At 28.8% G+C, this 27561-nt stretch overlaps 1 protein-coding gene across 4 annotated transcripts in view; it reads right to left on the bottom strand.

Moving 5' to 3' along the window:
• The window catches only part of LOC143253390 (acetoacetyl-CoA synthetase-like), a 33001-nt gene extending 5440 nt beyond the window's left edge, over window positions 1-27561 (bottom strand). Inside the window, exons 1-16 of one of the 4 annotated variants that reach the window (XM_076507197.1) lie at window positions 27460-27561; window positions 22738-22860; window positions 21721-21824; window positions 17181-17298; window positions 16944-17057; window positions 16123-16220; window positions 14939-15053; window positions 13581-13668; window positions 11498-11651; window positions 9405-9485; window positions 7772-7961; window positions 4275-4397; window positions 3302-3415; window positions 2676-2801; window positions 1953-2022; window positions 291-349 (exon numbers count right to left, since the gene is read on the bottom strand). In XM_076507197.1, the coding sequence (XP_076363312.1) occupies window positions 291-349; window positions 1953-2022; window positions 2676-2801; window positions 3302-3415; window positions 4275-4397; window positions 7772-7961; window positions 9405-9485; window positions 11498-11651; window positions 13581-13668; window positions 14939-15053; window positions 16123-16220; window positions 16944-17057; window positions 17181-17298; window positions 21721-21824; window positions 22738-22849 (1666 nt within the window). In that variant the 5' untranslated portion in view covers window positions 22850-22860; window positions 27460-27561. Of the gene's footprint in view, window positions 1-290; window positions 350-1952; window positions 2023-2675; window positions 2802-3301; window positions 3416-4274; window positions 4398-7771; window positions 7962-9404; window positions 9486-11497; window positions 11652-13580; window positions 13669-14938; window positions 15054-16122; window positions 16221-16943; window positions 17058-17180; window positions 17299-19421; window positions 19564-21720; window positions 21825-22737; window positions 22861-23898; window positions 24059-26369; window positions 27145-27459 lie in introns of those variants that run through there. The other 3 variants (XM_076507195.1, XM_076507198.1, XM_076507199.1) reach the window with 3 other exon arrangements.

Below are 27561 nucleotides of genomic sequence, written 5' to 3'. Positions count from 1 at the left end.
CCTACAGCACTTATGAATAACACTTTTTCTCATTAAAATCTGAGTTTTGATTAACTTCTAAGAATATACATGAGGTCAAAATTCACTTATTTTTTATAGATATAATGTAAAACTAAGGTTAACTAAAATGGACAGAAAAATATACATTTTTTTATTGTAATTATGTATTTGGTGCTTTACAAAATGTTTATTAGAGATGTAAAATTGTATAAATTAACATTTTAAAGTTCAGTAACAGATGATCTAAAAATTTAACATAAACAATGAAAATTTTATCAAGAAAAACATACCAACATGGTAGATTTCTGCACTTCCAAATCTTACTCCATTAGGGTTAAGAGTGGCATCACTAGTAATAAAAAATATAAAATAATTGTATATGGTGTACAATAAAGCTCTGTAGTAAGATTATAGTCTTGAACACTAATTATTTTTTATTTAATACATGTAATGACAAAATATTCTAATGTACAATGAAACAGCTTCCTATTATATATATCCAGTAATTTACATAAACTACAGATTCTTGCCCTACAAATTTGGTGAGCAGGAACTAATTTTTAATTGGAGTGAATTTCTGAGAAATGTTTGCAACTTTTATCTTAGTCTTTAATCCACACATAATCCAGACAAGTTTAATTTTATCACAAGCAAATTTCTTTTGGAGAAGTTTCAAATCACTCTCACATTGTAATATCAAGCAAATTACAGTAAAAGAAACATTGCAAATTATGAAAGAAAGCAAAAATGTTAACTGTCACAATTTAAACACTGTTTTAGTCAAGACTAAAATGACATTTGATTTTATATTATTAGTATAAAAGTTAAATTTCTTTTAAGTTCACAAAATAAATTAAGCCACTTTCATACATTTTAAATAATTTTGTAAGTTTCATAAACTCTAAGATTTCTCTGCAAACTCAATTGTAACGGACTGTTGATATTAAACCTAATTCTTTCATACCATACTTTATTTAACATAAAACCTTTGTAAGGTTTACATGCATTGTGGTCCTAAAACAAAAACAGAATTAAAATAAGATAGTCATGAAAATATTGTTACACATGCTGAAAGAGGAGAAAGAAGATTTTTAATAAAAATATTTCTGTATAAAGAAAAAGTTAACATATCACTTCAAAGTTTGAAAAGTTATTAAAAACCATATAATACAAATTGACTGGATAATGTAAATAAATAAACACTGACTCAGAAATACCAATGTGTCTCATGTATATCTTACACAGATGACAGATCTCACTCAAACATTTGGGTCAATTCTTTAGAATGCGTTGTACAATGCTAAAGTATTAAATTATTTTATACGATGCAATGAGTATGTTTCTAATTGTGAATAGTATGAAAACAAGTCAATACTTTTAGGATTAAAAGCATGCAATAATTCAATTTGATGCTGAAGAAGAGAATATATATTGAAAATGTCCGAGTATAATACCAAACACATTTAATGTCCTCTTTTTAATTACACTGTTTCATGTAAGTTGTATTTACAGCTTAGATAATAAGTACCATGATACCAATATCTATACCATGATACCAATATCTATACCATGATACCAATATCTATATAAAATGAAACAAATAGCTTCAATGCTATTAAGTATATGAATTGTCAATAGACGATTAAAATCAGCAGTATAAAACAGTGATGAACTTAATATAAAAGTATTAAGATTTTGTTAAAAATCTATTGTCAATTGTAGTTGTCACCTTAAGGTTAAATGTTTTATTAATATTATGAATAAATAATCACATTTTGTCCATTTCTCATATACAAATCATTAATGACAATTAAATGATCCCAATAGAACGTAACATAGCATCCATTACAACTAGTATTGACTATAGATTCTTTACTAAAGTCTTCCTACTGCTTGATTTATATAACTACTGAATGTCAAAAATGCAAGACTTTTCCTAGGTTTTTACTTACCTTCGTCCTAGCATTAAAATTCCCTTGGTTTCAGGATTTATTAAACAGAAGTCACCATGACACCAAACCCCTATTTAGATAACATGCAAAAGTGAGTTTTCCACATAAAAACAAAGTGTCATAAACAGTGCTTAACAATTTGTATAGTAAAAAGCAACAGAACCCTTTTCATAACTTTAATCTATTGTTAAGGCAATATTAAATAAACCTTAATAAACATTTTATAGAACTGTTACACAAAACTGACAATCAAAAAAATATATTAATCCATTGTTACATCACAAGTAATCAAATGTAAAAAGATAAACCCTGGAGTTTTAGATAGGCCTATAAATTGAAAGCACCAAGGTTTTAAATATATTTTATATATCTCTATTAATCAAACCATTGATCTTGCATGTTTTACTGTAATACATAAATCATTAACTATATAATTAAATGGTCAAATTATACCAGTGGAGCTTGATTGTTTTTGCCATAACATTATGATTAATTTAATGAAAAATTAAATATTACTACTAAACACTGGTATTTCTGAGCTTGTGAAGATATCAGTTATCAGTATTGATTTAGTAACTATGCATTTATTTGATTTGTTTGTTTTTGCAAGCATTCGAAAAAGGTATTATAAATGTACCACAGCATCAAAATCATTAACTCCAAAAACAAACACAAGCAACTATAAAAGTAGAAATCTGAAATTAAAAATGAAAGTGAAATCACCTGGAAATTTTGTAAAATATGCTTGTTGGTACCTTTTTCCTTCTGGATCATTCCAAAAGTGGGTGGGCATAGATGGGAATGGTTTAGAACATATCAAATCTCCTTTTTCTCCTACGACAGCTTTACCTTTGTGGAAAGCAATACATATTCACAGCTGATATTGCCTTTCCTTTAAAATCTCGTTTACTTATCTGTTTTAACTGTTTTTATAAAATATGTTTCTTTTACACATTTCTGATGAAGACATCTTCTCATAATAATGATTACACAAAGAACCTGTCAGTAACTGACTAATGTGCATTTATTGTCCCTAATATAATTAGAACATATGTTTTAAAAGGTCTGATGGACATATTACAGTCAAGAGCAAAACCAGGCTACAAAATGACATTTTAAACACAAACTTTTTATATGTTAGTTACAGATAACTCTAATGACCACTTTGTCACATTTGGTGAACTGTCCCAAGTTCACTATCTAATTTGCAATGAGAAAAACATTCTATATTTCTTTGTTACTCACAGCCTGATAAACGATTATTTTTGAATCAAAGTAAAATAGATGCATTACAAGTTATAATATAAATATTTGCTGAGTTAGTGGAATGAAAAACCTAGTCACTTTACCTTCCCAATTCCAACATTCAAAGGCTATCCCTAAGTGTTGAGACTGAATCTCTCCTCTATGGATTGGTAATGTGGGATTTTGTCCAGCAAAACAAGCAATGATATCTGAACCACCTGAAAAACCAGAATGATACTGAATTTAACTTGTAATGATTTTAAGCTATAGAGGGGTGAAAGGAGTGGTCAAGGAACAAATCAAACTGGTCTGGATTAATATAATTTAATCAAAACGTTTCTCTACTTCTTAATAGACTCTTTAATTTTTCCTGTAGTTGCATCAGTTTGTTGTGCTTTCATTTGATATTAAGTATCTTACTTAACAAGGATTAAATGAGTTTCTCTACAGAAGTAAAAGAATAAAATGTTTTTACAGAACTAATATTTTTCCCATGTGGATAATCTTTTTTTTTTGCAAACTCAGATTAGTTAATAGAACTACACCTTTTTTTTCGAATTGTTACCGAATTAGTAGGTTCTTTCTGTTTATAATTTAGAAATGTAGGTACTTTAGAAGAAAAAACAAAAAAAAGTTTCTCAAATGAAATAATTCATTTGTTTATATATCTACACACTCCCTCTGGATTCTTGAAGTTTAGAAATATTTTACTTTTCTACTGATAAAAAATTTAAAGATTTTACAAAGAGCTTTATTAAAAATTTTAGAAATGTATTCTTAATTATAAATTTACTTTTAAATTTATGTTGCTGGAGTGCAGAAATTCAAATTCAGTAACACTGTATAATATTTAATTCATTAAGGAATAGTGCAATTAATATAATCAAATAAATTCATGAAATATGAATGAAAACCCTATAAAAATAAAATGATTATCAGACTATTCATAGCTTTGAGATCTGATAAAAATTCAATCTTTTCTGTTAAGTTAAATGCTATTGAAACTACTCAGCAATAAATGATGAGTCAAACTTTAGCTAGAATAGACTGGAAATGACTGAAACCCTTATAACTCACCAGTGATAGAACCCAGTAGGATGTCTGATTTAACATGCTTATACACATAATCATAGCTTTGAGGCTTGAGAGGAGACCCAGTTGATAAGATTGTGTGAAGAGTCTTTAAACTATGGGTTTCTCCTACAACCAGAAAAACAGAAATAACTCTGTCACAAGGACACGTACTACAATTTTATTTAAGTAGCTCATTTGCAATACTTTCAAAACACACAGAAAAATAAAAAATAAAAAGACAAGACCAAATCACAACTAAAAAAAAAAAAACAGCCCAAGCTCTTTTGAATAGCAGACTTTCTGCTTTCCATTTCACTCCTGAGGAAAAAAGGTTTTTTTGGTTTGTTTTGAATTTTGCACAAAGCTACACAATGGCTATCTCTGCTAGCCATCCCTAATTTAGCAGTGTAAGACTAGAGGGGAGGAAGCTAATCATCACCACCCACCACCAAATCTTGGGCCACTCTTTATAAAAATGAATAATGGGATTGACTGAAACATTATAACACTTCCATGGCTGAAAGGGCAAGCATGTTTGGTGCAACGGGGATTCGAACCCATGACCCTCAGATTATGAGTCAAACACCTTAACATGCTGGGCCAAAGAAAGAAGGTCCATCTTTATAAATCCTTAAGGTTACAAATTACTGAAATGTTTTAACTTATTTGATATAGAACAATGCATTCTTTATACCTGTAATTAAAATGGACTATAGTTTAAGATATATCAAAGCACCCTTTTCCAAACTAAAAAACATCAAATAATATAATTAATTCTTTTGATTTAATAGTTGTTATAACACAAAAGTTAAATGAGAGTAAAACATACTATTAATTTTTATAGCAATAACATTTTTATACAGAAAAAAGGAAAAACTTAAACCCACATTTCTAATATAAATTTAATACAAAATTTAAAATCCGCCCAACATGTTGATCCTTAAAAAATCTTTTACTGAAAACAAAAATGTTACATTTAAGTTAAAAAACGTAGCAATTGCTACATAAATAGAACACAACACTTACTGTACCAGTAGATATAAATCAGTGAGAGTATTTGAGTAAAATTATCTGTACACGTTGATACTTTCCTTTTGTTTGGGATTTATATTTTTTTTTCTGAAAATCCAACCAGTTTTTGTTGTTGAATGTGGACTACTGCTAACACATGAACATTAATGGTATATTCTAGTTTTATGTATTGTAGAGTTTTATAAATCTTATGAATAAATGACTCAAATTTATGCGTTTCGTAAGTAATAACCTACTACCGGTTCCTTAACTTATCTGATTATTATTTATTAATTTTATACTTATGAAGATTATTTTTATTTTATCCTTTAAATATCCTACACTGGCTAAATCTCTCAAGATTTTATTAGGTTTATATCCATAAAAACTTAATAACAATTGACACCAAAACAATAATTTAATGCTATCTCATCGTTACAGGTTTCAGCTTTCTTATAATTTGATTTACTGCATAATTGACAAAGGTAGCTAGCAATGCCAGGATGAAAAAAGATATGTTTTATCTATGCTGAACAACAGCACACAAACCTGTTGGCCAATGCAAAGGTACCCACGCTACACACAGCAATAAACATTTCAATTTCATGTATTTTGCTGCTGCCCTTCTCCTTTAAGTGAAGTCATCATCTGTCAGTGAAGGCAATAAAAGTGAAATGCCTTCCAAACATAAACCATCTCTTCTATCAGTTATCCATTTAACTTTGATATTATTGAGGACTTGCCAAAATTATTTCAGCCAGTTACAACCTGCAATATCAGACAGATGGACAAGTCTGCTTTGCACTGTTATAAGATAATGTTTAAAAAAATTGCTTGCTCTGTTTGTCTAAAGCAATGTTTATGCCATGTGACAAACACATGGCTAAATCTCCTCAATCTTATTTTAAGTTGAAGAAATTAATTGAGCGATATAAAACACGATAGCAGAGTTGTTAGTTAGTTAGTTGTTACTTTCATTAATTATTTTGTAATGTACTGAGAGATATGATATGAGAAGTATCACACGTGAAAAAATTAGCAAGTTATATTAGCACTTAATGTTTATACCAAATTATCTAAAAACATCTTTCCATATGCACATACATGTTTGCTGTGTTAGTTTGTTTTGTTGCCTTTAATATAATGACTGTTTTAAACCTTGGCTGAACAGTTAGTTTTGATTATAACTTATAAATATTTATAAAATAATCAAATATAACACCAGGTCATAATGTTGCATTAATAATGTCCTAATCAGTGTTTGAAATTCATGCTAATTCATTCTGTTGACAAGAGTGAAATTTTGTTCCATAAAAAATGCTTATGAAAAAATCTTGAATATGATGGAGTACTTAAATATGCTGTTAAAAAGTGCATGATTTCACTTTAACAAAATAAATAGTTTGAAGGCTTTGGGTAAAATTTGGTGGGATGTTATTTGTAACACTGTAATAATGTAGTATCTTGTTACTTTTTTTTAATGTAAACCAAAGTTTGATGTAATTTTGAGTTTACTGTTAACATGAAGTTTTATGTTTTAATGAAACTATGCTATTCATTTATGCTGATTAGTTTTAGAATTGTAGCTGTGAAATTTCATAAACTGTAACTGATCTGACAATCTGTGAATATTTTTATATATATTTATACTATACTAAAAAAAATTCTATATTAACTTAGACAGTAGAAATGCTAATTTTACTTGAACTCCATTCTAAAGTACTTTATTAAAAACAAAACATACACACACACCCACATGTACACTAATAAATATGTTGGCATTATTTGGAAAGTTTTAAACAGATTATTTACTAAAGCATGGTTATCATAATTACACAGCTGTAGATACTGTTAATTTTGATATATTTATTGAATAGTAAGACTGCTTGTAGTAAGATTTCATAACCCACACCCAATAAAATGTTATTTAAAATCATATCAGATTTGTTTTTTTTTGCTTTTTTTAAAATCACATACAGAAAAATAACACACCTATGTTACCTACTGCTCTGAGAGTAGTTTTATTTTGTGAACTACTTAACAATTATGGTTAAAATTGTGTTTTGAAAATGGCATTCAGAAATGTGTCCTGTTCTAAGAAGGTACTCCAATCACAAAGAAAAAACGAATGAAATGGCTTTTTCTGTAAACACTTGTACTGTACTGAGAGATATATGAGAAGTATCACACATGTGAAAAAAATTAGTAAGTTATATTAGCACTTAGTGTTTATACCAAATTATCCAAAAACATCTTTCCACATGCACATACACGTATGCTGTGTTAGTTTGTTTTGTTGACTTTAATATACGTGACTGTTTTACACCTGGGCTGAACAGTTAGTTTTGATCAGAATTTATAAATATTTATTGTATCATTGCACATTCTGCTGAAAATATCAAATATTATTTACATGGTAAATATGCCATTTATAAAGTAAATGAAACAACATACTTAATACAGAACCAACAACAAAAACATATATTTACTGGGCTTTACTTCCTTAGCCTCCACTGCAGCTAGCCATTTGGCACTGGTACCAAAAATAGTAATTCCAGTTTTATCCACAAGGTCCCACATAGCTGATGGGCTTGGTATAAATGGTGAGCCATCATAAAGTACAAGACTTGCACCAACAGCAAGTGCAGTTACCATCCAATTCCACATCATCCAACCTGTCTATGGTAGAGATGTCACATTTCAGTTAGAAACTGAGATATTTAATGTTCATAACAAAATTGTGCCTTTATAAATAACGAATTATTTTTTATAAATAACGAATTTTTTTTTTACCAGTACACCAAAATAGAAATTTTTTTCATTAAACTAACATATCTTAAACTTTTATAATTCCAACGTTTTTAAAATTTCTATATAAGTAATATTGTAATATCTAGATTGTTTATATAACAGAGATCCATAAAAAACAGCAATATTAGTAAAATCCATTCTGTAGAAAAGATAAGTATGCATATATTGATGAGAAGTTAACTATGACAACAATTTTAATTCACATGAAAGCTACTACTTCTTAGGACTAAATAAGAGTAGAATAATTTATAGGTTTTGAACTTTATGTTTTAAAGATTACAACAATTATTTATATCAGATGATTTTTTGTATACATTTTCATAAAAACAGTAAAAAGAAAACAACAAAGACCAACAAAATACACAATAATACTAACAATATCAGAGAAATGATAAAATTGTTTTTAAGAGGGTTCCAAATTTTGAAATTTCATGAATTAGGCCAATTATTGTATTTGTATAGATGCTTTCTGTAAATCCATACCAACCAACAATTCAAAATTAGAGAGAAAATTGTGCTTCATATACAAGACAAGTGATACTCTCTATTTGAATGCATGAATTTATGAAATGTAAAAACCAATCAGGACCATTGCTGCTGCCTTATGGTTAACAGGGTTAAACCTATTCCACAACATGTAATATACAACAAACACCTCTAATACAAAAATATCTTCAGCTGAATGGTCTGATGAAAAAGAATAAAATAATCAATTTGTTTAGTAAAACTCCATCAGATCTAGTAATACTTTCAAAACCTATATTTCAGGGACAAGTATTAAAACTTAGTGATATCTCTCCCAGGTTCCTACTCAACAGTTTGATGGTACCAAATACTGTAAGTGTCTATGAACAAATGAACTAATTCACATAAACAAACCTTAACACAAAGACTGCTGAGAAGGGGCTCCAAGGTATGAAATATTTATTTCCTCCTGTAATCCACAGTATTATCTATACCCATTACTCTATTGCACATATGGTGATGTTATCTGTACTTCACTGCTCCTAATTTCATTTTTGCATGGTTTAAAAAGCTTCCCATGCATACAAACACATTAATATTTTAATTATACAGACAGAGATAGTTATAATTAATGTTTAAGAATAGGCATAAATTCAAAGATAAGATGAGCTGAAACACAACATCTGACCAAATAACAATCCATTACAGTTTCTACAGAACAAAAAATTGACCACAGTGACAGAGATGCCCAAACATCACACAAACAATCAGGACAATTGAAGATATATATAAATTCTACACTACATCTAGCTTGTCACACTCGGATAGCCTTTAAAAAAACCTTACCGTAGTGTAATACATTATCACATCATTCTGATTCATGTTTCCCTGAAGCAAGTGTTCTTCCAAATGCTTGATCAATGTCCCCTAATAATATAAATATTAATGTGGAAAATACACTTTCTTCTTGAACACACTAATGTTATACTTTGATAACATGCAACTTTCAAATCTAGTATTTCAACTTAGCCTACCTCAGTGTCTCAACTATTAATACGTAAATATAAAAGTAAAGTAAAAGAAGAGACAAGATTGTGATGACCAAAATCAAAGGAAGAACAGCAAAAGGCAGGTGTAAACTCATTTGGCTCAATATTACATTCTTGGTGTTACAAGCATTTTTTATTGTATTTACAAACTACTAGATATTGGATGATCTTTTGCTTTGAGTTACAAAAGATGGTACCTCCCAGTGGTAAGTCTGTAGACTTATAATACAAGAACTTAAGTTTCAATACCCATGATGGGCTTAGTTCAGATAGTTCATTGTGTAGCTGTGTGTTTTGTGAATTATAACCAAACAGAGTTTATAATGAGTTACAAACTGATGGATTTTGAAAAGAGACAAGAAGCTTGAAGAAGGAAATTTGGGACAAGAAGGAATATAGAACAATGTTATTGTCCCTCAAAAAAAAACTGAAGTGTGCTATAGATATTAAATTTACAAGTTTGTAACATTGGCCACTAGGGCTTATGCAACAACACAAAAACTCTGATAGGCCTTTTCTAAATAGTATACAGTATTTACAGTTAAAATGTGGTAACAATACTGTGTTAGGTAACAGCCAGCCTAGAAATAAATGCTTTGTCAACTGATCTACTTTTCAGCACAAATTATGGTATTTTATTTTAGGAATTTTACAAATGCTGTCAAGATAAGTTATAAATTTAATAAAGTCACTAAACTTCAATGGTCAATAGATTATTTAAATTCACTGACAATATTAAAGTTTTTGGCGGTGGTGATTATGAGAAAAATACTACTGCCTTACGAGAGGATTTGGAATATTTGGGAAGCTGACAAAATAAATGGCAGATAGCTTTTAATTATAACAAGTGGAAGGTAATGCACATGGGTTATCAAATCTTGGTGTTCTGATTGTTCAGTCTCTTAAGCCATCCAAGCAATGTGTTGTTGCTACTGATAGGGCAAATGGGATCTTAAGTTGTATCTACAGAAATATTGAATACAAGTCTAAATGTCATTGTATAGGATATTGGTTAGGCCACATTTGGAGTATTTTATTGAAGTCTTGGGTTCCTTATCTCAGAAAGGACAATAAATTATTGGAAAGGATTCACAGGAGGTCCTGGGATGGACAAGTTATCATATGAAGACAGATTAAGATCTCTGAACATATTTCTTGAAAAAAAGGAGAATTAGAGATGCTCTGATTGAGGTGTTTAAAGTTGTTAAGGGAACTGATAGTGTTGCTACATCTTTCTTTCACATTTAGGGGCAAAAATGGTAGGGCTATGGGACACACAAATTTTGGAAGAGAAAAGCCATCTTTGGTTAAGATGGTTTTACTTTTCTTACAGGGTCACTGATCACTGGAATAGATTACCCTCAGATATAGTGGCTGCAGGGAATTTCAGATGGAAATTCAGTGGGAAAGCTTAATAAGCACTTGAATGATAAAGGGTGGCTATGAGTTTTTTGGTTTTCTTTTAATGGTTTTAGTTTAAATTAGTAGATAGAATAGCCTAAATGAATCAAAAGATCCCTTGCTGTCCTTTAATGCTGTGTTAAACTTTAATCATTTAAAAATAGTTTTTCAAGGTAAAAAAAAATCCATAAAACCATAAAAATAGTGTTACATACTAATATTTATTTTCATACTGTTCAAGCAGTTCATTCACTAAAATAAAATTATGTTTAAGGAAATAAATCCCACTTGATTTTAACATAGAAGTAATTATTATTTATGTTAAAAAATATATATCACAAAAAGAGACATACACCAAGAGTTATGGAACCTTAGCAGATATCAAATTTAGCTTCAATGAATTTTTTCTTATTTTTCAAGCAAACAACAACTTCACAAATTTTTACACTTTTGTTACATGTATTTTTTCTATTTCTTTACTGTGCTTACACCATGAGAATGAACCATACACTTTGGTGGTCCAGTTGTACCAGAAGAATAAAGGATACAGAGTGGGTGGTTGAATGGAACTTGGACAAATTCTAAGATGGGAATGTTACCTTCTTTATCTTTACCAACTTCTAGAAAGTCTTCAAGAGAACAACTAGGAAAACAATTATTAATAATTTCTTGAATTATTAACATTTGCTTTAAAATTAAATAAAACACACTTGAAGATAAGAGTAGTTTTTAGTGTCTACACTTTTAGCCTTCTATTTCATACAAATCATTGTAGTATAGATGTATGGATGAATTGTGTCTTTAGATACAAGTCTTTACTCTGCATATAAAAACTAAGTAAAATCTTAAAATATTTCAGGATTATGTACATACCGATCTACACAAATCAGGCATTAACATTATTTTAGCATATCAATTTAAAATAACAATGCTTTTTTTTCAAGTTCATCAAAATATGTAAATAAACTTCAACATGTTATGATAAACATATATTCTTTAATACACCTCTAATGTGCTTTTCTGTTGAAACTAAATAGTAATATTCTTTAGCTTGGCTTTTTAGACCTGAATCTACTTGAATCTGCACTTCTTAGCTGAACATGGTAACAGTTCATTTTCCTGATGCAATTTAAAAAGTTCCCATATTAATGCTAAACAACTGTGATTGATATGATATCCCTAATCCACTTCTCCTGAGTACAGTTCCACATCAGTCTTTCTAAGCAATAATATCTATGGAAGAACTGCTAATCACAGGCTGATCTCTACCTTCAAAGCAGACTTTTTCAAACATATTTAAGTGCATCAATTTTTTTTTAAATCAAACTTTATATTTATACCTAAACAGTATAAATAACAAACAAACTTTTGCTTAACAAATTTCACAGAAAGACTTGTACATAGTATGGCTTTACTACTTTCTGGAGAAAAAGAAAGTTAAGGTTTAACAATAAATTAAACACTATCTCACTGTAGAACATTAACGTTTTATTTCACTACCTTCAGGAATTAAATGTTTTTTTTTGGTTTTCACAACAGATGAATTAAGTTGGTAGACACATCTGGAAAATTTCCTTAGCAGACAGTCTCCCATTCTCTGTATGCAAGGCTAGTTAAAGATAACCAAGGTTTACATGTATGCCCAGCAAATACATCTTGTAGTATAACAGCAAACTTTAATCTATATTTCAGTACATATCTCTATCAAGTTTCTACAGGTCTGTCTTGAAAAGCACAAAACTATCAAAATTTTTGTACTCTGGACTTGTTTAGTACATGAAGGTTTTTAATACTGTATTCACAATTTGTAAACAACATTTAAACTGATAGAGAAATAACTAGTAAACATCAGTTAGTTTCCATTGACACTTCTTTCAGTTAATGGAATTTGTTTCAGAACAAAATGAGCTAATTTGGTGGTAATTGAAGCATGAGAAATTTTTTTTTACACTAACCTTCATGGTAAACTACATTTCAAAATTAAATGAATTATTTATTACATAAAATAATCCTTATTATTGCATATTTTGACAAATATGGAAACTTTTCTTTCAAAACAGCTAATATTCCTCTATTTTATTAATAAACAATTTTGAAAGTGCAATTACCAAACACTGATACCTAAATACTTATTATTACAATATGTAAACATGTTACGCATCTTCCCAGTTCATTACACTGTTTTTATTTATGACAGCTATCAGATACATGAAACATTCAGTATTCTGTGAACAGACAATACTTAACCAGGCCTTTGTACTTCAATATTAAAAGATACATGTATTTCTAATCTTAGAATATCTAATCATTATTGCATCTTTCCCTGTCTTGCAAGTTATAAAGTCTAGTCCAAAGTTAAAAGTAAACAATTTCAAAAAATTGAATTTATATCCTTTCAAGCAAGAAATTTTTTTATGTTCATGGTTCATTTTAGCAAGTCTACTTTCAAAGCAATATGATGCAAGGACTGTACAATTTAACGAGATACAAAAATACACAAGCTAACACACACACAGTAACTGGTTAAGATAATTCACCAAATACTCCATTGAAGGAAGTAATATGTGATTACCTTTGTGGAATAGAAGTAATTTCACTTGTTCCACTACCACAGGTTTTCTTTAACTGAATAACTACGACTTTTTCTATAGCAGGAAGACCTGAGATTTTATGATAAAAAAAACAACCTATACAATTTAAACAAATGTTTTAAAAACTATTTATTCAATATTTTTAAAATTAGCAATAAAGTGAAAAAGAACAGAATATCAAATGTTTTTTTTGGTGTGGTTATAATAACCATCACATTTTTTGTTGACACCACCGTATGTCTCTATTAAAAATATTTATGGCTCAGTTTCTGTTGAAGCCATATCTTCCACTGTTATTTGTTTTTAAACTTACATAGTGGGCTATTTATGCTGAGCCCACTATAGGTACTGAACCCCAGCTTTAAGTTTATAAACCCTCAAGTTTACCACAGAGCCAAATAACACATAATAAAAGCATACTACATTTGAAAAATGATTATAAAACACAACTGACATTGTCTTTTATAAGAGTAAATGGCCAAATTTCAGATACTCAAGATATCCACTTATATCTAGTGGAGTTCTAGAAGGTTAGAAGAACAAGTCTACAGTGAATAAAAGCAAATTGAAATTAAAAAATAATTCTGATTAGCATTTAAAGATTCATAATCATATGGAGCCATGGTTTTATTATACAAGATGTATTCTATAGGCTTTCTGTCTTACATTCATAACATAGTTAAAATAGTTAATAGTTAATAAAAGATAGCTCAATTAACTTTTGATATTGTAATATTCAAGTTTTAATGAGCAAACTTTTGATGTTCTTTTGAAACTATTTTCAGACAAAGTAGTTTGCAAAGCTTTCCTTTATAAAGTTTTATTTTTCCTTTAAAATTTTATTTTAAAAATTATATCATCTTAATTATATTAATTATATAAATTATATTAATATATAATAATATAATTATATATTTAATTATATTAACTTATAAATCAAGTTTGGAGATATTACTTCACATTATTGTTCTCATTGATGTTAAAAGACCTAGTGGTACAAAACAGTAGATAATACTTTACAGCCAGGAAATAATATTCAATAATTAATATTGAGACTGTATATAATTTCTGTCAAAATAATATGGAAATTTCACTTCCTAAATAACACCCCTAAAATGTAAACAAAAGAAAATTCTGTGATAATGTAATTTATCCCGAGACTTTCCAGATACCAGGTGAGTGTTCTACTAACTGAGCTAAGGTTTAACCAACTAATAACAAATAGAAAAAAATTATAATACTATAACCCCACCATAATTCTTTGGTCAACATTTGTTTTTGGACCTTGTAACATCAGGAGTGCAAATATCAAATGCAACACATTTCTTTGATTGCTAACCTTGAACAACCAGTTGCAACTTTTCCAGATGATCATGAAGCTTTCCATTATATACAACTTTATCCACAGAAAATATCAACTTGGGCTGAATCTGAAGAAATCGATCAAGAACTCCCTGGAGTGTGTAAAAAATAAACTACTTTTCAACATCTATACACAAAATCAATGACTGACACTTTAGTGCAAGTTTGCCAAATTTTTAATTTTGTAACAAAAAGGATCAAATAATTTTACAAGACTTAACAAAAGCAAATCATGAAGCAAAAACATTTCTCCCCATTCTGCTCAAGATAAAATGAGGAAAACAAAATTATCAAACAGTCAGAATTAGTACTTTACTCACACATCTATAAATACAAAGCAAAAAGCAACAGGCAACACCTCAGCAAAACTTTTATGATTAGATGTACTACCAAAGTGTCTCTAAAGTGTTCTGTTTCAAGAGTAAATAAAACCAAAATTAAGAGTAATAAATATTTTTAATTCTTGCTATAGAAGTTCATATCTCGTGCTGTGTTGTAGTCTATAGAGTGCATAATTCTTCTCTTGATTCACATCATGCACATTTTACTGATGTCATGACAGTAGTAATTCTAATGTTCAGCATCTATTATGCAATGTTGTTTTAGTTTCTACTGACTGACTGACTGAGAACACACTACTGTATATTGGTGCAACAGGTTAAAATGGGTGACCCCTCTAGCCAGCCTGCTAGCTTTTTTCTTGGGGAGGTGGATGAGTGATAAACTATCATCATAAATGAAACAAAGCTTTTTTTTATATAATGATATGAAAACTGCAAAAAGACAAGTTTTGTAGTGAACCTAAAAAAAATACAAATAAAGATTTCCAGATTTCATACAAAGAAATGCTGAACACAACAAAAATCTAACATGGAAAACCATCAAAGTTAAATGTTTTATTTTGGAATTCTTACTTTCCATTGAATGTAATTGTTTATTTTTCTTAATTCATCACACTTTAAAATGTGATATTAAAATATCCATCTTTCTAAAACAAATAGCACAATGTATTATTTTAATTTTTTCTAAAACAGTTGCCATGAGTGACACAAGTAAATCCTCTCAACAGATCTGAAATTGCACTAGCAAATCAAATGTGGTTCCCAAACAGATGGATTAAATATTTTTTAAACCTTCCATATGATCAATAATGCCACCTACTGTGACTCCAAAGTCTGGAGATGTTGAACTCCAAATAGCACCCAAGCTTGCAGCTGCTAACATTGCTTCCACAGCTTCCTGGCCATTAGGTAAATAGCCTGTAAGAAGTAAACAATGCAATATATTGATAAAACAGGTAAAGAACAATTGTAAAGTTTCAACATTTAAGTAACCATCATGATTCAGACCTTTTTATTCTTCTTAAACAAAAATTTAATTTATCAAAATAACATGAGCTTACAAAACAAGAAAAAAAAAGAAGCTATAATAAAATAAGAAAAAATACAGACATAACATTCTGATTCTTAGTTTGATTTCAAAATCAGAAGATTATTGGACTGTAAAATCCAAGTTTTTAAGAATATTAAAATAATGTTTTGTAAAAATACCTGTATCAACATCATATGACACTATTCAGGTGAAAGCAAAACTGTATATAAATAATACGAAATTACAAAATAACTGAATGAGATATATTAGAAAAGAAACAAAAAAGACATTTACTTGGTTAAGTGTCAATGTTGTAATGGAAGTCCATATTAAAATATATATAAAGTCTAAGGTAACCTCACTTAAAAAATGGACGAGTTATTCCCTTGGTTAAACTGATATCTAACTTCATCACCTGATAAGACCATTTCTAACATTTCAATATATTTGCTAGGTTTTGTGTATTCCTTTATGTTTACCAAGCAAGGTTGGCACATTATCTCAGAAATAACTGAAATAAGGAGCAAAAAACACTTGAATAAAATACACAAATTGAAAACTGAGAGTAAAATTTGTTTTTCTCAAATATATATATATACACACACACATACCAACAACTCTGTCTCCTTTCTGTACTCCTAGTTTTTTCATTGCTGCTGCATAGGCTCCCACCCTGTCATGGAGCTCCATATATGTCACTTCTTGTACTGGACTCATTCCTTCTCCTATATATACAAATAAAAACTTTGGGAAATTACAATATTTTAATAAGTATTTTGGTTGATGATTTATGTTTCTGATATAATCTGTAATGAGCTATTATATCAAACCACTGTTTATAAACATACCTGTAACATAAAGGGCTATTTTATCATCTTTGTAACGAAGTAAGTTTTCAGCAAAATTGAGTCTTGCACCTGTAAACCACTGTGGAACTTCACTTATGTTTTTTGTTGTGTCAACAACCTTGAATACAACAGAAAAAAAATTACAATTCCCATATAAAACAATCAAATATTGATAATATTAAGATACCAAATAATAAATGTGATAATTTCCAATCTATCATTAGGCTTACCATTTGTTACTGCACGGTTTAGGGCAAATCGAAAAAATTAAATTAGGCTTTATACAGTGGTGGAATGTGCATACAAAAAGTGTTTTGACATCTCAAAAAAAATAATATTGAGACATTTAAAATTATTCACATTAAACTATTCAAAAAGTAACAACTCATTTCAGTTCTTTAACTTACTTACATTTCAAACAAATTATTTTTTAACAAGTCTGATTTTGGAATTAATTAATAAAATGAAACATTAATGTTTTATAAAATTTAATTCCTAGACACTTGTTTGAAAGTGTTTACACAATCTCATACTATGATATAAATACACATCTTTTCTTGGAGTTCACCAAATGCAAGTTTCAAATATTGCTAAATTTTGGAAAGTCTAAAAACTGATAATAAAAATAAATATATTAATAAAAAGTAAATTCTATTTAAACTTCAAAAATTGGTATCCAATATCTGAAGTTACAACAATAAATAAAAACATTTTTTAAAGCACAATACTTTTATTTGCTATTATTACTCTGAATTTTTTAACATATTTTAGCCTAAAATTAAATTTAAAACTTTAAAACAAAAGTTTAACTGCAAACATTCAAAAATTCCAAACAACAGCTCAATTAAGCCAAGTCTTATTAAAATTTACATATTAAATATGTATGATGTCTTCCTATAACTTAATTTTTTTTTTTTTTACAAAAAACAAAAACTGCAGTACCTCTTCCTGAATTTCTCCATAATACTTGTCTTAACTTAAAAACCAATCTTAAGCCTGAATGGTCCGATTTCATTTTTAAAAACTGTGGTTTTATAATGCACATAATCAATTAAAAGTATACTATTTTTCTCAACTAAAAACGTTTTGTTGCTTGGCTCAGTTGTAAACTTTAGGGCTAAAAATGCTAAAATTTGAGGTTTGATGCTTTCTGTGGACATAGATCACATTGTTTTTGTGTAAGGCTATTCAATGAGCTAAGGTATTAATTTATCTCCTTATACAAATAGCAAACTGCTTTCAACATTTTAGTTCACTGTTCTATATTTTATCCAATTTCAGTACATATAAACTGATTTGGATGTCAATAATCAGTTACCAAGCCTAATAAAAGATATTTACAGTACTTATAACTCAGGTATTCAAATGTGTACAAAAAGTTATTTTTTTTTATTCTTATATTAGTGATAAGTTACTTATGAATAAAATAAAAAAAAAGATGGTGTAATTTCTAAAATTGTTAAATGTGTGTATGGAAATACTTTAAATTTTATTCACAGATAACATATTTTTCCAGTGTTTGAAACAGACAACAAAACTTTTAATGTTGAAAATATACTCCCCACAGGTTTCTTCATGTATTAAATCAATATATATGAAATCAAACATTTTTTAGTCTTCTCAAAATATTTGTTGTTTTTTTGCCATGAAAATCTTCTCTTATACATTCTGGGTCCATACCTCAGTATACATGAATTTAAACAAACTTGCAAGAACACCATAAGAAATTTAGTATACTTTCCTCTAAGATACAATGTAAATGTTTAAATAAATGGATAATATAGATTTTCACTTCTCTAGTTTTTGTTCAGCCAGATACCATATCAGAATGAACTGTTAAAAAATTAAAAAATGGAGCAGCATATAGAATGAATTAAATAAACTGTAGAGAACAGTTTATAACAAAACAAAACTATAAAATATTGCAGTACGCAGTAAAAACAATATTTTGATGGAACTTGTTAACTGGTGTCACATTTAACTTTACTATACTTGATAATACACTTTATTATGATATCCACTGCATTTTTAGAATATTTACCTTCCAAAACATTTCTAGTGTATATAATATAATTATTAAAAAATGTTTTATTTACATTGTTATATTCTGCAGTTTAGTTATACCCAATAAACATTCATTTTTAAGTCACTGGAAGTACTTAAGTTGATTACTGAATAAACTTAGCATTTTAGATCCATGATGCAAACAATTGACATGGTATTACAAAGAAACTGGTTTACCTTATTTTGTTAATAACAACCATGTTGAATATTGGTTTATTCTTTGTATAAAAGTCTTTGTACTTTTAAAGTCAAGCAGCACAACACTTAACACATTTTCAATGGTTATTGTTCAGTTAATAAAAACAACAATGTGAGCTTCCAAAAAGAAGTGCACAGAAATACAAGAACGAAATGTATTTGTATGATAAAAGCCAATTGGCATCTGTTATTTAGTAATTGGCATTCAGCCAGTTAACATGTAAAAATCAAACATGGAAATCCCATGGGACTTCCTAAGCAATAAGAAAAATCTCCAGTTTCCTTGTACAGTTCAACATCATAACATAATTGCTTAGGATCACAGGTGTGTGTGTGTGTGTGTGTGTGTGTGTGTACAGGTACTAAAGTACACAAAGACAAGGAAACAAGCTGGTTACTTCAGGTCTGATACATAGATGCTTTTTAAAGACCTCAAATTAAACTTTACTTTTAAACCTATTAAATAGTAAAATGTTTAATATGTTTTGTATTATGTTGAACCATTTTATAACAGGTTACATTACTTCATACTTGATGAATTTACAGACAACATTAATTCTTTAACATTATGTATAAAACATTACACTAAATCACTCTTAATACCATCACTTAGAACACATCACATTAATTCATTTTTAATGACATTACATACAACATCATATTAATTCATTTTTAATGACATTACATACATCATATTAACTCATTAATTCATTCTGATAACACATACACCTACATTTAGAAAGGTGTAGATAAAAATAAATATTTTTGCCTTATCTTTCCACCTGGCTTTATTTTAAAAAGTTCTGATTTTGCATCAAACTTACAGAGAAACATTACAAAAGTTCAATGTAGTATTATAACAGATCTAACGTAGCATTAAAAACGTTCTAGTGCAGCATCCAACTGATAAGATAGCCTTTAAAAAGTTTGATGTAATTTTGAGTTTACTGTTAACATGAAGTTTTATGTTTTAATGAAACTATGCTATTCATTTATGCTGATTAGTTTTAGAATTGTAGCTGTGAAATTTCAAAAACTGTAACTGATCTGACAATCTGTGAATATTTTTTATATATATTTATACTATATTATAAAACTATAACATTATGGTGCAAAAATCTGGCATTCTAGACTCCTAGTCAAATGGAATAAGTACATAAACTATCAATAAATTTTCCTTCTTTCATCGTCAAAAGATCTATGCTCCCAAAATTATGCATTTTTTGTTGTTGTTGTTGTTATCTTTCTATACTTTAAATTCTTCTGGGTGATGGAATCCTTTGGTTCAAACACTGGTTATAATATTGCAACAAGCACATAATGTAGCATTGAACTTAGCATTTCTGTATTAGTTATTTTCCCAAGACCTTCTTTTATTTTATTACATTAATAATTAGGCTTTCCAAAAAAATTGTATATTAACTTAGACAGTAGAAATGCTAATTTTACTTGAACTCCATTCTAAAGTACTTTATTAAAAACAAAACATACACACACACCCACATGTACACTAATAAATATGTTGGCATTATTTGGAAAGTTTTAAACAGATTATTTACTAAAGCATGGTTATCATAATTACACAGCTGTAGATACTGTTAATTTTGATATATTTATTGAATAGTAAGACTGCTTGTAGTAAGATTTCATAACCCACACCCAATAAAATGTTATTTAAATCATATCAATTTGTTTTTTTTGCTTTTTTTTTTAAATCACATACAGAAAAATAACACACCTATGTTACCTACTGCTCTGAGAGTAGTTTTACTTTGTGAACTACTTAACAATTATGGTTACAAATTGTATTTTGAAAATGGCATTCAGAAATTTGGCCTGTTCTAAGAAGGTACTCCAATCACAGAAGGAAAAAAAAGAATGAAATGTCTTTCTGTAAACACTTGTAGCTGTATTATTGTCATTTGTCTTGTGTTATGTTGAATCATTTTATAATAGAAATGTTAGAAAAATATATCAAAAAAATAGTAGTGTTGAATTATAGAATTAAGTTTAAAAACAGCAACTACATTTTTAAACTACCTGATTTATTTGGATTTGTTTGTTTTTGTTACATTATTCATATACTACAATCATGACGTATAATTATGAAAGACAATTAGGGAAACTGCACTCTTGTACAGGCATTAAAATGCATATACAACATAACTTTACACAAGAAGAAATACCAGTCTAACATAAGCATATGTAACAAGTATCAACACACTTCCATTCATTGACTCTTTTAATAAAACAAAAAACCTCAAACAAGTGTAAATACCTGAACGTAGGGTTGAGAATGAATAATTCCTGCAAAATCCCAAAACTCTTTCCAAAAATCTGCATAATTTTCTATAGACCAGTCATGGAAACTCCAATAATTTTCTAAATATAAAATACACATTAATATCACTGAAGCAAATATTTATAGAAAAATTACTCTACACCTGAAATAAATAAACTACAAGGTGAGAGCACTTTATGACATACAAACCTATAACAAACAATGTGCTTCTACTTGTATGCCATTTTCTCATAACTTTTCTCATGAATAACAACCATTATAATAATATCTTAAGCTAATTAAGTATGATTTTAATTCTTACTTTATTTTTACAGCAACAACAGAATAACCTTAAACATCTGACTATCAGTTTATTTATGTAAGCTGTAATCAGATTTAAATGAAACTCCATGGTAATTAACATTTTTATTTTGAGGTCAACATCAAACCGAATTCTTTTTCTCCAGGTGATTGCTCTATGAACTGAACTGGAGAATTAACCTATGAGCAGTTGCCACTAAGATATTTTTTGATAGTTGAAACTACCAAACTATTCCCTCTCACCAATATTTATATCAGGGTTTCCAGTTTTTTTCTTATGATAATTTCAGATGCCAACCGAGCTAAAAGGTTAGCTTACTACAGCTTACTAGTTAGATGCTTTTTAGCATCTTCCATGGTTACAGCACTCTTAATACCATTAAAAATGATAGCAGATACCTTTATTTAAATTACTCATTTTGAAAAAAAAATATTTATATATAGCTAACTGTTTTAAAAGTCACATTTAAAATCTATCTTAAGTCTTCCCTTATTGAACACAAATTAAATTCATTTGAAGTTTAAAGAAAATGCTTTATACAAGCACTGCACCTCACAATACATTTTGAATCTATAATAGCCAAATACATGAAAGAAGCAACAACGTACAGTTTATGTGAGAACATATCATTACTTAGCTTCATTAATATACACACTTAAATAATTAGCAGAAAAACTGTTCTTCTAACTTACCAAGCTTTACTTCATATTTCAAATTTATTTTTCTTCTCAAAATATCAATATTTGTGTCTCGTCTTGTTGGAGTCCACATCAAAGTGGATTTTGTCAGGTCAATTTGCTCCATTTTTCCCCCCCCTATGTAAAATGACCTTTTTATTATGAATATACTGGAATGAATGGCAATTGTACACTCATGATAAATATATGGTGCAAAACAACTTAGCATAAAATATAACAAATGTTAAGCTTTAAAATTATTCTAGTAAGATTGTCTATACTATGTGTTCCAAGAAGGCTACTACCCAAAAATATTCATTCAATATTATACTATTTTTAAATAAATCTCCTATGATTCAAACCTGCAAGTGTTTAGGGAAATTTAACAACAAAAAAAGGTGACAATTTACCTTAAACATATGATTGAATGTACATGTATAGTGCATGAAATCCAATCAAAATTATTCACAATGCCTAGTAAAACAAAATAAACTTTAAAAGTTTTAGAGAATGTTGGGTGGATCTTCAGTAAGTCCTGTGTGCCAGATGGAATGAAGATACATTTTACAAAGAGAACAAAGACACTTCCTGAGAGAAGCAAAAATATAAATACGGAAAAGTACAAGTAAACATAACTGCAAACAAAGTTTTCCTTTAAAATGAGGAACAGAAAATAATTTGACTTGGTGAAGTTCACCCTGAAACCATTAAAAATACTACCTACATTAAATATCACCCTTTACATCAGTAAATCAAGATATGAGCAATTGTAAAATAAAGACAATATAAAGGGCCAAGCAACCAATTCTACAAGGTTATAACTATTAAAAAAGAAGAAATTCTACCAAAGAATGAACCTGGACCTGAGTCATATACATGTACTAATTGTCTATAATAATATAATTAATATTTTCCATTTTAAATTTATTTTTTCACCACTCAAACAGATCTCTTTCAATCATTAAAAAACAAACCTAACAATTTCAAACATGTTGACTCAAGATCTTTTATGTTCCAGGCAAAACAACTGTGCATTTTCTGCCTTGCTATAAATGTCAAATTTTTCTTAAATCAAAGATCATGTTAAAATTCTGTTTTCATACTCTTTCCAACAAACCTATATCACTTCTAAACAGAGGAGACATAGTACACATGGTGTTTTAAATGAAACCTCACCAAAATCCTGCACAATATTCCAATAACTTTCTTTATTCTTAAACTCAAGTTTCTGTAAACAGATTTCAGTACTGTAATACACCTTTGCAAGGAATTCCTTCTTCAGTTCACACCTTACACTGCACTTCTCATTATTGAAACTCCTTTTCTAACTCATTAACTTAAAAAAAAAAGAAAAGAAAAAGACATGGATGGTTAAAGTTTAAAAAATTTCCACAGATTTAAAAGAACTACTTTCCAAGTAGTTATTTACTTCACAAGAGCCCCTAAAGAGAGAGCTATGGGACATTCTTCTACATAAAATAGATACATCAACATTCTCTGCTATGTACCATCAAAACCATTTTCTATCAACTTTCTAATGGATTCCACAATAATTTAACTTAATGATTTACTATTCATAAAGCACTTAATTACTAAGATTAAAAATACATGACACCAATTATGATACTTTCTTTAAAAACAAAAAAGCAGTCTTAAAACCTTTTTCTCTTGATTGACTGTTATGTAATGAAATGTATACAAAATTCTATATGATGAATCCAAAATTTTGAATTGAAATATTATAATAAGTATGAAGTATTTTGAAAGTGAACTTCTTTAAAGTAAAAACTTAAGTACCTAAACTGATCATGTTAGAAATCAATCTACTTATCACATTACCGTCAACTCAAAAATGTGACTTTTAAATGTTGACTTGTTTACCCTTGTCAGTAGCTCTTATATTTGGAGGCTTGTAATTTAAAAATAGATGATTCCAAATAAGTTCACCTTCAAAATGCTTCCTATTTTTACTTTTCATTATTAGCATAATATCTCAGTCAAAGATGACATATAACCAGTTTAAGTAGCACTGGCCCTCAAACAGCACCGCCAATATTTCAAAAATCATTTTTGTCTTAGCAGCTATTTTTTTCAAAACTCAGTTTTCACTGGGGTCACCAGTTTAACACAGTAACTTTACCATTAAAGCCAACATCAGCAAAGAATTTAACACACTTGATATTACATTCTTCCATACTTTGAATTTTTTATTCAAAAATCTTTACCAGATGCTTTGGTTATGAATCTATTTACTGCTAATTGAGGCACCAATTAAAATTAATTGCCTAAAGGTCATTAACAATGAAGAAAATTTGCAAATGTTTTAATTTAAGCTATGAGGATGTCTACAAAGAGCATATCTACCAATTTTCATCTGTTTTTATCACTTCTAAGTAATGTTATGGTGTTAAAATAGTTTATGTGATGTATTCATTTATCCCAGCTGTATTAATTATACACAACATATACAAATGAAAGTATACTTTCAGAGATTGTAACCTCACAAGTGTTATCAGCATATAAATTCTATAAGTTTTAAGGATTAGTTCTACATTAAGCTTTCTAAAAAACTGATTATAACCAGTGTTCCCTTTAGGCTGTGCAGCCACACTACAGCCAACCAAATGTCGTGCACTTAAATATTCCAGCTGGCCACATTCCCAGTAATTGTGACAAGTTTCAACACACTGATGACCTCAATGACCCTAGCAATTAATAGGCTTAAAGCCCAAATAACCAACTGGTAAAATTGTTAAGTGACCTGAAAATTCAATAGAGTTGATAGTCTAAAAAAAAACATTTATAGAACACATCTGCACATTGCTTTGATGCTGATGCACATGAAAAAATTCATTCAACGCATGGAGTGAAAACATTAGAGGGAACATTGATTATAACTGTGATTAATCTTATAGTCTTGAATTTTTCTTAATATATATAAATATATTCTTGAAGGTTCCTATTAAGATTAAGAATGCAACAATTATATAAAGGACAAAGATAATGCTCCCATTTTTTCTTTAATTATTACAACCTTAATGACTATGTTAGATTCCAACTGCATATTCTGTTTTGTAAAAAGTAATATTTGACATGTAACTGATTGAATATCAGTGTCTTTAAAGCCAGAGCCAAAAATCTGTAAGAAAGCAAAAACAGAAAATGTGCCCTATTTCAGGGTTGTTCTTTTATCTCCTTCTTTGCCAAATATCTTCATATAAAATAGTCCATGTCCACCATTAAACAGTTTCCAGCTATCATACATCTCTGAGTTATGGATTATAACACCCCCATAATGAATCATCTTTATTCTAAGATACAATATTATACATTTTGTGGTTAACACCGCTCCATTACGACTCTGGGTCGCCCACCTTATGATTTTATTTCACTGACATACAAACAGTGACATCATCAAAACATTTGCTACTTATGTGATACTGAGACAGTATTAAAATGTGACTTGGCAGTCGTGTTATAACTATCTTATTATTACAATCTGCACATACATACTTTTTCACTCCTTTGTGACTATTTCTAGACTAAAAACACAAGAACAAATAATATTTTATTTTACTTTTGCGTACACATTCAAATTTTTTTTTACTATTACCTACATGAACTTAACTTTAGAACAACGTACTTACAAAACTCAATTCTAGCCGCTAAGTTTCAAATGGGAGTTTTTCCGCAAGTGAACAGCTGTGCATTTTCCATCAAGTGAAAGGTAAAATCACGATAGTAATAACCGACTTGTTTATCTTCTGTTGAGCACAAAGCTACATAATGGGCTATCTGTGACATGCTCAAACACCACGAGTATCATAACCTAAATTATAGGGTTCTAACTCATAAAGCCCTCAGACTCGCTGCTGACCAACTTGATACTTGGCAGTTTTAATAACAAGCACAAACATCTTACGTACCCCAAAAACATATTTCACATTTAAAAATGATATTACAATTTACAAAGTACATCTCACAATCATAATATTCACTTTTACTAATTTTAATTTCAAAATACGTTAGAACTCAATTATTTGCATTTTTTTCATTCAGAACGAAACTTTAAAAATTGTAACTTTCAGGAAATTGAATCTACAAAACCACATTACAAACGTTTACATATCAACCGTTTAATTACTAAGCAATTTACTTAAAACATGGTATTCACTAATATTAACAGTATTAATACTGTGCAAACCAACTAGCCCCAACCGAACACACTCTTTAATATAGCAAGGCCCTCAAATATTACCAACTCCACAATACAAAAAGTGTTATTGCATTACTACTACAACAACTGCAATTTACAAAATAAAATAAATATCCTTTATCACTTTCGCACAGCATTACAGAATTTTCCCTTAGTGTAACTCTAGAGTCAACTATTTTTATGTTTTATTTTTGTAAACGTTAGAGCAGTGTCAGTCAAGTTAATCAGTAAATGAAAATACAAAACCAGATCCAGGATTGAAGTTTTTAGAACTTACATGGATTATCAAAGCAGTTGTACTAATAATTCTAACTACAAATAATACTAAAATTAAATGTATTGTCTTTGTACTAGTTGTAGTATTATAATCAATGGATAACTTAATTTTTCTTTTAAAATAATTTATTTTCTTTAGAAATTTTGCATTCCTATAAACATTTCTAATATTTTGGAATAGTATTCAAATATACTCAGTTCACATAAGCTTAATATTACAAAATTCCGGAAACCTCAAAATTACCTTGTTTTACGTTCTGTTAGAACTTTCAGTGGAACTAAAACGAATACGGATTCTTTAAAAAATATGTATATATATAAATTAATTTATCCACGTGGAGGACAAC

The sequence above is a fragment of the Tachypleus tridentatus genome, chromosome 6, assembly GCF_004210375.1.
Source record: "Tachypleus tridentatus isolate NWPU-2018 chromosome 6, ASM421037v1, whole genome shotgun sequence".
In the NCBI taxonomy this organism is placed as follows: Eukaryota; Metazoa; Arthropoda; class Merostomata; order Xiphosura; family Limulidae; genus Tachypleus; species Tachypleus tridentatus.
This window is presented reverse-complemented; position numbering and strand designations above follow the sequence as displayed.